This window comes from Mus pahari, chromosome 23 (assembly GCF_900095145.1).
Source record: "Mus pahari chromosome 23, PAHARI_EIJ_v1.1, whole genome shotgun sequence".
In the NCBI taxonomy this organism is placed as follows: Eukaryota; Metazoa; Chordata; class Mammalia; order Rodentia; family Muridae; genus Mus; species Mus pahari.
Window position 1 is genome coordinate 32,537,768 of NC_034612.1, and position 11,275 is coordinate 32,549,042.

General features: G+C 54.1%; 1 protein-coding gene across 1 annotated transcript in view; it reads left to right on the plus strand.

Annotated features, from left to right (window-relative positions):
* Foxk1 (forkhead box K1) overlaps positions 1-11,275 on the plus strand; it is a 63,941-nt gene that overhangs the window by 46,329 nt on the left and 6,337 nt on the right. Inside the window, exons 3-8 of the mRNA XM_021186744.2 lie at positions 4,144-4,300; positions 5,690-5,836; positions 6,410-6,603; positions 8,708-8,874; positions 8,960-9,244; positions 10,710-10,934. Of these exons, the coding sequence (XP_021042403.1) occupies positions 4,144-4,300; positions 5,690-5,836; positions 6,410-6,603; positions 8,708-8,874; positions 8,960-9,244; positions 10,710-10,934 (1,175 nt within the window). The remainder of the gene's footprint in view (positions 1-4,143; positions 4,301-5,689; positions 5,837-6,409; positions 6,604-8,707; positions 8,875-8,959; positions 9,245-10,709; positions 10,935-11,275) is intronic.

Genomic DNA, 11,275 nt, shown 5'->3' on the forward strand with positions numbered 1-11,275 from the left:
CCTCTCTGCCTCTCTGCCTCTCTGCCTCTCTGCCTCTCTGCCTCTCTGCCCCTCTGCCCCTCTGCCCCTCTGCCCCTCTGCCCCTCTGCCCCTCTGCCTCTGCCTCTGCCTCCCCAGTGCTGGGATTACAAGTGCCAGTCACCACACCCAGCTTTTTGACGTGAGTTCTGAACATCACTTTCAGATCTTCATACTTCTGTGGCCAGCACTTTTCCAGCTGTGGTACCTTCACAGCCCTGGCCCTGGCAGCCCTTAACCCTCCACCCCCAATTTGACACTACTGTTCCCCTGAACCTGGCAGTTCTAGGGTCCCACACTGGCCGTGAGGCTGGCAGCAGAGAGGCCCCGCTACTGACACTGTCAAGGTGTTGGGTGGGGCGGGGTATGCCTCCTTCAGATTTCTTTTCTTGGTTTGAAATCAGCTCACAGTAACATGAGAAGTGCAGTGGCGTTCAAAGCCTCCTTCAGCTGCTTAGCAAGTTCAAGGCCAGCTAAGGAGATAACCTGAGGCCCTAGAGAAGACTAGCCTGCTCCCTCCCCTGTATAAATGAAAGAAAGAAAAGAAAAAAGAAAGAAAGTAAGGAGAAGTGACTGCCTGTGCCTGTCAGGGGCCCTGGACACCTGGCATCTGAGTCAAGCCAGGATCCAGGGTGTGGCCCAGGCTGTCACAGGGCCAGCATGAGATTAGCAAGGTGCTGCTGGAACAGGCCAGGGCCAGGCTAGTCCCCAGGAGCTGACTGGCACTCACAGCCTTCAAGCTTTCTCATTGACTCCAGAGCATGCACACCACTGGGCCAACAGCTCTGAGTGTGTGTGTGTGTGTGTGTGTGTGTGTGTGTGTGTGTGTGCGTGTGCACGCGCGCGCAGGTGTGAATGTGTGTGTGAACTCCTCTGAGGTTGTGCTCGGTTTTCCTCTCTGTTGTTTGAGACAGGGTCTCTCATTGGCCAACAACAACTTACTGACAGTGACAGGCATAGGTTTATTGAGCTCTGCTCCCTGTATGCAGACTCCATCACACCCTCCAGGCCACCACCAAGTCCTGGCTCTCTGGCTCCAGGGTGGAGGCAGTCAGTTTGTTTGGGGACTGAGTCCCTGGTTCCCCACAGGGAGGGCTCTGCCTTCCCTGGAAGTAAAAGGCTCCTCCTGAAGGTGTGTGACTCCACTGGAACAGAGCAACCTTGCAGGCGCCTCCTCCGTTGTTTCACTGTGGTTCTGTGAGGAAGGCTCTTAGGGACGGGTTTGTTTTGGTTTTGTTTGTTTGGGTTTTAAAGGCAGAGTCAGTCTTGCTGCTATAGGCTGGTCTGCAGGCTCCAACCCTCTTGGCTGTTCACCCTTGTTGTGAATTTCTCCTCACTTGGCCAGGGATTCAGCGACTCCCGCTGTCCCAGTGGTCATTTTAGGGCTCTGAGCCCCAGCCACAGGATGCCCTGCCCCAGGCGCAGCGCTCTCCTTGTAGCCTGCTTGCAGGGGTGGTTCAGGGAAGTGGATTGAAAAAGCATGCTGTTCTGCCGTCTGCCCCGCAGAGGCTGCTGGGAAACCACCATTACAGACTCAGGACTGGAGCGCTCACTGCACATCCCAGCTGTGGCCACACAGGGATCACTCACTGCCAGAAGCCAGGCTGAGGTTGCCTTCTCAAGTGGGGGAGGGGCATACATGCATACTGAGCCTAGAGTCTCACATATGCTAGGCAAGCCCTCTGCCACTGACCACACCCCAGCCCCTCTCTTCTAGATAACTGCTCTACCACTGAGCTACGTTATCAGACTCTTTTAATTTTTTTTTTTTTTTTTTTTGAATGGGGAGGACGGGGGTCAGTGGGGACAGGACAGGATTGAGTCTCACTCAGTTCCCCAGGCTGGACTTGAACTCATTTCATATCCCAGACTAACCTTGAGCTATAATCCTCCTGCCTCAGCTGGACGACAGACCTGCAACCATCAGGTCTGTCTCTCGACTTTTCCTGTGGGCCATGAATTTTGCACGTGGGATTTTGCACGTGGGAGTGAAGGTGTGCATGACACCTCCTCGGGCTGTCTGTGCCCTTAGAACGGGCAGGGAGACTACATACACCCAGGATCGATGCTCTCCATCTCCTTGCCTTCACCCAGCAGCCCCCTACCCCACCTCCACTTATGTTGGGTGTCCGTGGCCTGTAACTAGGAGGTGTGCTGTGTTCCCTAGTGACTTCTCAGTCCCATGGTCACCCATGAAACTTGATCTCTCTTGTCTTTGGGGTAAACTCTGAGGTCATTATTGCCCGGGCCTGGGGCAGGATACCAAACCAGGGTGGCACTGCTTGGTGACTCTCCAGTGACGAGCTCTCGCCCCGTGCCATGTTTCTCTTGACCATGCTTCATTCCAAGTCTGGTTTTGAAGCCTGGCTCTTAAAAAAAAAAACTTCGTTTATTTGGTTGGTTGGTTTTAAGGCAGGGTCTTACTGTTATGCTCTGGCTGGCCTTGAACTCAGAGATCTGCCTGCCTCTGCCTCCTGGGTGCTGACATTCAAGGAGTGCTATGCACAGAGAAACCTGATTTTTGCGTGTGGGGACACTGGAGTAAAATCGGACTTATATTTTAGATTCAGAATTAAATTCAGACTGGTGTGGTGCACATGCCTAGGACACACACACACACATACACACACACAGAGACAGGCCATGCTGGGCGTTCCCATCCATTCTAGGCATCATAGGAAAAGAGAGAATCAAATTCAAGCCAGACATGCGGTGCACTCAGAAGAATGCGGCAGGAGGATGATGAGTTTGAGACCAGCCTGAGCTACATATCAAGACCCCCTTTAAAAAGAAAAAGAACCACAGAGAAAGTCATGGTTTCCCACCTCTCAGGCAGGGCCTCCCAGCTTGCCGAGGGGACTCTGTGTCTCTTGCCAAGCCGGCTGGGCCTACGGACATGGGGTGGGGAGGAGGCCAGCAGAAGTTACCAGATTTTTGAGGTGGTCAGAAGAGAAGAGAACATGCACGCTTAAACTAGAGACTTTAGGACTCTGTGTGGTGTACCCCCCTCCCTCCTACAGAAGGGTCGTGACCCCGGAAGGAATCCATCATGCCACCGGACCTCAGAGAGCTTTTGTTGTCCTGAGCAGCTCTCAGGAAGAGGGAGATGGGCCAGCAGCCACCCACGGCGTCGAACCCCAGGCCTGAGGGGCACTGTGCAGGCTGAGGGCAGCCATGCCAGAGAGTGGTGGCCCGACACTTGTCGTTTGCAGCCGCAGGTGTTGGTGGGGTGATGTGACAGGCTTTCTGCCTGCGGTCGGAGGCCGTGTACAGAGCAGTCACAAGGCCCCCACCCGTTTCAGAGTTTGATTACTTTTCCCTATTTGAAAGGTTTTATTTTTTAACTTTTATGTTACATTGTATTTATTTGGTGGGTGTGTGGGTGTGTGAGGGGGAAGGTGGCACCTCCTGTGGGGGTCACTCAGATTCTTCCACCACGTGGATCCCCAGGGTTGGACTCAGGTGGTCTGCTGTGGCAGCAGTCATCTTCCCATCTGAGAGAACCTCTCCTAATCACTTAGCTCACCACCCATCAGCCAGCCAGCCAAAGCCGGGGGTGCCGGGTGGTGCTGGCTGGTTCTCTTCCGCACACCCCACAGCTGTGCTGCCCTTACTGGTGGTAGGTCACAGTGGAGCTGATGGCCCGGGGCTGAGAATTCTATGTGCCCCCTCTTCTTCCAGCCAGCACACCTCCCCACAACCCACCTCACCACTCCCCCCCACCCCTCCACAGCATCTGTTTCAAATTCCCTCTTGTGGAGTTACTTGCCATCCAAGCCTGTGCTCAGGGCGCCATCTTGTGGTCACTTTCGTGCTAGCCTCTACAGCCAGAGCAGTGCGCTTTGCTGAAGCAGCTTTCTTGCTTATTGGAACCTCTTGGCCTGGGGACTCCGCTTCCTACAGCTTTGGCCTTGGCCTCAGAGGAGTAAAGCATGTCTGTCCTCTCTTGGGTCCTTTGGTTGTAACTCTCCAGCTTTCTGAAGCTGATCGCCCAGTGATGTTGCCATAGGGCAGAAATAACACCTCCATCCATCCATCACCCGTGGTGATTCGGAGACAGGGTGCCCACCCAGAGTCCTTCCTCCCAGTGTCTCAGACTGACTGTGTTTTTTTTCTTCTCTTTAGTGTCCCCAACTCCTGTCCAGCAAGTCCTCGAGGGGCCGGGTCGTCCAGTTATCGCTTTGTGCAGAATGTGACCTCCGACCTTCAGCTGGCCGCAGAGTTCGCTGCGAAGGCTGCCTCCGAGCAGCAAGCAGATGCCTCTGGCGGAGACAGCCCCAAGGTCTGACCAAGACTCCAAAGCAAGGGGTCCTGAGGGTGGCTCGCTGGGGTATTCAAGGTTGCAGCACCTGGCTGCTTTCCCAGACGTGAGCTTTACCATGGCTGGAGTCCTGTCCCCAACCCAGGACTTGTTGTTCCATCCACTTCGAGTGAGACATCTTCAGAGATTAACAGTCCTTAAGACAAATGACACATTTGTCTTTCTCTTCTACCCACCCTCTTCTTTACGTTTTTCAAGACAGGTTTCTCTGTATCATTCTCTGTTCTGGCACTTGCTCTGTAGACCAGGCTGGCCTTGAACTCACAGAGATCCACCTGCCTCTGCCTCCCATATGTGGAGATTAAAGGTGTGCGACTCGACCACCTGCGCCACCCACCACCCTCTTTTGATGGTACTGGGAATCAAACCCAGGAGTGATTCTTCCGCAGGCTATACCACCAACTCTCTTTTTGCTTTTTATTTTGGGGCAGAGTCTCATTAAGTAGCCCCAGCCGGTTTTGAACTTGTGACTGCCCTGCCTCCACCTCAGTAGTTATGACCTAACCCTAACCCTAACCCTAACCCTGTACCACCAGAGCAGCTACAATTTTTTTTTTTTTTTTATAACTGTGTCCTTGTTCCTTTCTGTCTGGTAGCTGATAGTGTGCTGGGGAGTGAGAAACTCCAGGATTCAATGATTTGAAACCTGTTTTCTCTCCAGTGAGGTGGACTTGCGATGTCTTCTGTTCCTTTCCTTCCTCCGTGTGTCTGTTTGCACACACTTGCATATGTGCAGCAGTGCTAGCCCACACCGTGTCTTTCTCAGCTCTTTTCCTTCTTATCTTTTGAGACAGGGTCTCACTGAACCTGAGGCTCCCCCTGTAGACTAGGCGGGCAGCCAGTGGTCACTGGGATTACAGTTTGTAACATCAGGTCTTTTATTACTCTGGGTGCCAGGGATCCGACCTCAGGTCTTGATGCATGCATGGTGGGCAGGCTCTTTCTGCACTTGGCTGTTTCCCCAGGCCCTCCATTTTGCTTGTTGCTTTTTTGAGAGACTCCAGTGGCTGAGACCAGCCTTACACTCAGATGTGCAGGGACCACAGAGATGAAGCACACCTGGCCAGAGGCACTATTCTGAGTTATTTTTGTTGTTGTTTGAGGTTTTTGAGACAATGTTTCAGCCATAACCCCAGGCTAACCTTAAAATCAAGGTCCTCCTGCCTCAGCCTTCCAAAGGCTGGGACCAGGTGCAGTCAATCCATTGTCCCTTGGTTCAGCAAGCATGGATTCCAGGGTGACTTAACTCAGCAGCCACTTTGGTCTGTCTGCATCAGGCTTGGGTGGCCTGGGTGGGGAGATTCTGTCCTTCTCCCTAATCCTCTGTCTTATGTGAACTCTGCCCTCCAGGACGAGTCGAAGCCACCGTACTCCTATGCGCAGCTGATCGTGCAAGCCATCTCCTCAGCCCAGGACAGGCAGCTAACACTAAGTGGCATCTACGCCCACATCACCAAACATTACCCTTACTACAGGACTGCCGACAAGGGCTGGCAGGTGAGGCCCTGGGAGCCTGGGCACCCTCCGTGCTTCACATAAACCCACAGTAGGGAGACGCCTGGGAGTTTCCCCAGGTGACATGTAGTGTCACAGTACTTCCATGGTGTGCCAGAGCCATTAGAGAGCTGGTTTCATTTCGTTTTGTTTCTGCAAAAAGGTCTCATGTAGCCAAAGCTTGCCTCAAACTTATGTACCCAAGGATGACCCCCCTGTTCCCTAAGTGCTAGGGCTGCCATGCCGAGGTTGTGCAGTGCAGGGCTTCATGCATTATGACTTCTGCCACATATATGCACATCATTTCATGCAGCAGATCCCGTGTGACTTCTGTGCACTTTATCTGTGTCAGAGGTGGTGAGGCCTCTGCTCTGTTCCTGACTTGATCCTGCACAGCTGTCTGTTTCTTCCACAAAGAACAGTGAAGGATTTTGCTGGGTGAAATTCGAATAGCAGAGGCTACCCTGTGCCCTACGCAGTCCCTGGGGGGTGGTTACCTGTAGCCAGGTCACTGTCACCAGTTCTCCCTCTGGTGGCTGTGACCCACAGATGTCTCTCTCTCTCTCTCTGCTACAGAACTCTATCCGGCACAACCTCTCTCTTAACCGCTACTTCATCAAAGTTCCTCGGTCCCAGGAGGAGCCTGGGAAGGGCTCTTTTTGGCGAATAGACCCTGCCTCCGAAGCCAAGCTCGTGGAACAAGCATTCCGAAAGCGGAGACAGAGAGGTGTCTCCTGCTTCCGCACCCCCTTCGGGCCTCTGTCCTCACGGTAAGCTCCCTGGCACTGTCTAGAGGCTGTTGTGGGTCCCGGATCACAGCAGTGGGGAGGCTTGGTACTGAGGATCGTGGTCTGTTCTATGGAGGACGACTTCCCTTTAACTCTTTGGCTTTTCTCTTTGCTGCTTCCCCCCCCCCTTAACTAATTTATTACTTTACATCCTGATCCCAACGTCCCCTCCCTCCTCTCCTCCCACTCCCTCCCTCTCCCCTCCCCTCCTCTCTCCTTTCCCTCCCAGTCCCTCCCCTCCTCTCCTTTCCTCTCTCCTACCTCCTCCCCTCCTCCCTGTCCCTCCCTCTCCCCTCCCCTCCTCTCCTCTCCCCCCCCTCCCCTCCCATGGGTGTCAGCCTGCCTTGGCAGTCTAGCTGTCGTAGGACTCAGCATATCCCCTATGGAGGCACATCTTCTCCTATGGAGGCACATCCCCTATGGAGGCACATCTTCTCCTATGGAGGCACATCTCCTATGGAGGCACATCTTCTCCTATGGGGGCACATCTCCTATGGAGGCACACCTCCTATGGAGGCAGAGCCCAGTTAGGAAAAGGGATCTAGAGGCAGCCCCTGCTCCTACTGCTGGAGAACACACGAAGACCATGCTTCATGGCCGTGACATATGTGTAGGGGGCCCTGGTCTCTCCCTGCGTGCTGTCTGGTTGATGGTTCTGTCTCTCTCTGAGCCCCTATGGACCTAGGTTAGTTGACTCTGTAAGTTTTCTTGTGGAATCCTTGACCCCTCCGGCTTCTTCAGTCCTTCTTCCCCCTTCGTTGGGTTTTAATTTCAAGACAAGATCCCACTGTGTGGGCAGGCAGGGTAGTCTTGAACTGGTGACTCCCCACTGGCCTTGCAGGCTGCACTGTGATACCCAGCTCTCAGACTCCGGCACTTCTTGATGCAGTCAGTGAGTCTGTGGGGGTGGGAGGCTGAAGGACAGGGTGCCCAGCTTTCACCGAACGGCCAGGGGCTGCCCTGCTGATGTTGGGCCCTTGAGCTCCCTCTATATTAATGGAGCCATGCTGGGAGCATAACTTGTCTGCTGGAAGCAGAATTGGATGGATAGACTCCACCACTAATAGCTCCACTGGGTTGTGCACCTGCCTGGCAGGTAAAGGCCATTTGGACAGCTCTCTCTGACCACGTGTGGTCCACAGGAGCTGGAACTTCCAAGGACAGCTGTTGAGTCTGCCTGCGGTCACCCTCAGATGAGAGACTCCTGACTAACATGGGTCAGGTGGCAGGCACTCTCAGGACTACAGGACAGCAGAGCCTAGTGCTTCTGAGCCTGGGGGGGGCTTCTCGGACAGGAGTGCCTGCATCTGCACCAGTCGGCCTCGTGGTCGTCTAATAGCAGGCTGGGGTTTGTGGAGTACGGGGATTCATTCAACAGCCTCATCCTGGCAGTCGGGGCTTTACCACCAAGGCTGGGCTGGCACGTTACTGCTGAGCTGCGCCCCAACCTTGTTTGTTTCACTTTTCATTCGGTGTCAGAGTTGTCCAGACTGGCCTTGAACTCACTCTGTAGCCCAAGCAGACCCTGAGCTTCAGATCCCCCAGCCTCTGCCTTCTAAATAGCAAGGGTGACAGGCCAGCGTTGTCACACCTGGCTACAAACTTTTTCTTTTGACATAGGCTGAGCCGCTCCTGGAGGGTGGCAGGACCTTTTGCCCTGTGTACTGCAGAATGTGCGGTTGCTAGGAAACTGTCTTTCCTCTACCCCCCAGCCTGTTCAATGGGCACCTTCCTACCCAGCCCCTGCTGAGTGGCATGGCAGTGCTGGGTCTCCATCACCAGCGAGAACCTTAGGGAGATAAGAGAGAAGCTCCTGCAAGTACAACGTGGGACATGGGGCAATGTGGGCGGGGTGCACCCCAGGAGGTGCAGGCAGACATACGAGGTGCACCTTAGAAACTGTTCAGCAGAGGTGTGTGTGTGTGGGGTAGACTGTCTTCATAGACTCACTGGCTCAGATGTCGGGCAGGCATAGGGTGTGTCTTCATAATTGTTGGGTGGGGTGTGTGTAGGTGGGGGGTGAGTGTGCCTTTACCTCCTCTGCCAGTATGATGTACCACTCTGGTGGGTCCCTTTCTCTTCTCAGGAGTGCTCCAGCTTCACCCACCCACCCGGGACTGATGTCCCCTCGTTCCAGTGGCCTGCAGACCCCAGAGTGCCTGTCTCGGGAGGGCTCCCCCATTCCACATGATCCCGACTTGGGATCAAAGTTAGCCTCTGTTCCAGAGTACCGCTATTCCCAGAGTGCCCCAGGTAAGACACAGGTTCATCCTCTTCCCGGATGTGGCAGACTGGGTGCCGCCCATCCACGTCATTGTCCTCTTATGTCATCCTGCAGGCTCCCCTGTCAGCGCCCAGCCAGTGATCATGGCTGTCCCTCCCCGACCTTCCAACTTAGTGGCTAAGCCTGTCGCCTACATGCCAGCTTCCATAGTGACCTCCCAGCAGCCTTCAGGCCACGCCATCCATGTGGTCCAACAGGCCCCCACCGTCACCATGGTGAGGGTGGTTACCACCTCTGCCAACTCAGCCAACGGCTACATCCTGGCTAGCCAGGGCTCGACCGGGACCTCCCACGACACAGCAGGCACAACCGTGTTGGACCTGGGCAATGAGGCTCGAGGTAATGTGACCACAGCTGTGTCCCAGCAGGGTCCCACCACAGTTGTCACTGTTAGGCAGGGTGAGCTGGGGCCAGCAGGGAGGTGGGTCTTGGTTACTGTCTTCCTAGAGTTTAAGACAGCGCGGCTTCCCCCTGAGGACTGTTCTGCTGTCGCTGACAGAGCCTTCTGATGCACAGGGAACAGTCAAGGTGCAGTCCTAATTTACTTATTTAAAAGACTGGTTCTATTATTATTCTGTGTATATGGGTGTTTTGTGTGTCTGTACCACAGTCCCTGAGGAGGCCAGAAAGGGGCATCAGATACCCTCACACTGGAGTTGACAGTTGTGAGCCACTATGTGGATGGCTTAACCACTGGACCATCTCTCCAGGCCGTCTATTTATTTTTAGACAGTGTCTCAATATGTATCCCTGGGTGGACTGGCTTCAGACCCTGTGTCACCTTGCCTCAGCACTGCTGAAATTACAGACAGACATCTCATGTGTACTTCCTAAGGACCTATGGTGTAGACACTGGCGATACACTCAGTTTTGTGAAAGGCGGCCTCAGAACTCTCTGGGAACTGGTATCTTTTGGTTGTTATTCCCACGGGGACTCAGTGTCAGTACTATCTGTGTGTCTAATGCTGTCATTACGGAGGCTGGCTCTGTCTGATGGCATAGGCTTGTTCTCCCAGCTCCTACAGAGGGGGGGCCAGCTTGGGCTGTGCAGCAAGCTGAAGTCCAGCCTGGGTAACTTAACTAGACGTTTTTAATTAGAGTGGGTGGGGTGGGGCTGGGGATGACCCTCAGTGAGGATGACCCTCGTAGAGACCCAGCGAGCATGTAGCCTTAGGTTCAATCCCTAGAACCACTAGGAACAACACTGAAATAGTAATTGTTTTTTTTGTTTGTTTGTTTGTTTTTTGGTTTTTCAAGACAGGGTTTCTCTGTTTAGCCCTGGCTGTCCTGGAACTCACTTTGTAGCCCAGGCTGGCCTCGAACTCAGAAATCCACCTGCCTCTGCCTCCTGAGTGCTGGGATTAAAGGGGTGCGCCACCACGCCCGGCTCGAAATAGTAATTGTGATCGTAGAAATGACATCCTGGCAGAAGAGGCAGTTGCAGCCCTAGCAGAGAACTGTCTCTCTCCTGACAATGCATTTTGCCCTGCAGCTTAAGTTTGGGTCAATTGTAGTTGAAGGTATAATTATGATTTTTTAAATTTTCATTTTGTTTTTGGTGTTTGTGACAGAGGCTCGTGGAGCCCGTACTGACCTTGAACTCTCTCTGTAGCCAAGGATGACTTGAAATCCTCGGTCCCACCTTATCCCCAGCACATTCTAAAGCCCTGTTGATTTAAACGTATCTCCAAGGATTGTCCTGGGAAGGCCTCTCCCAGTGCTGCCCCATCCCTATCCCTCAGCCAGCCTCGCGCTGGGCATTGGTGGGGCCGCGTGTGCTTCTGACTGGCTGTCTGTCCTACAGGTTTGGAAGAGAAGCCCACCATAGCATTTGCCACAATCCCCGCAGCCAGCCGAGTTATCCAGACGGTCGCCAGCCAGATGGCCCCAGGAGTCCCTGGACACACAGTCACCATCCTACAGCCGGCTACACCAGTGACTATCGGGCAGCATCACCTTCCGGTCCGGGCTGTCACTCAGAATGGAAAACACGCTGTACCCACGAACAGCTTGACTGGCAATGCTTATGGTGAGGCCCTAGCTGTTCAGCCTGAGCCCAGCACCGGGGACCCACCCTGAGGGGAGCGCCTGCTTTGCCAGTCCACTTGGTTCAGTGTTCTGTGCACCTTGTATGCCAGGACTGAGACCATGCTCGGGGAAGGCGTACCAGCAGGGTGACCCCATGTTGGCTAGGGTGGTGTGGAGGTCAGAGGAGGAAGTCAAGCTGCCCGTGGGTGCTGGTGGCTAGGTTTCTCTGCGCCCAGGCATGCTAGTTATTTTCCTTGTTGCTATAATAAAATACCTGATAGCAAAAGCAACAGAAGGAGGGAGAGAGGGAGGAAGGGAGAGAGGGAGGGAGGGAGGGAGGGA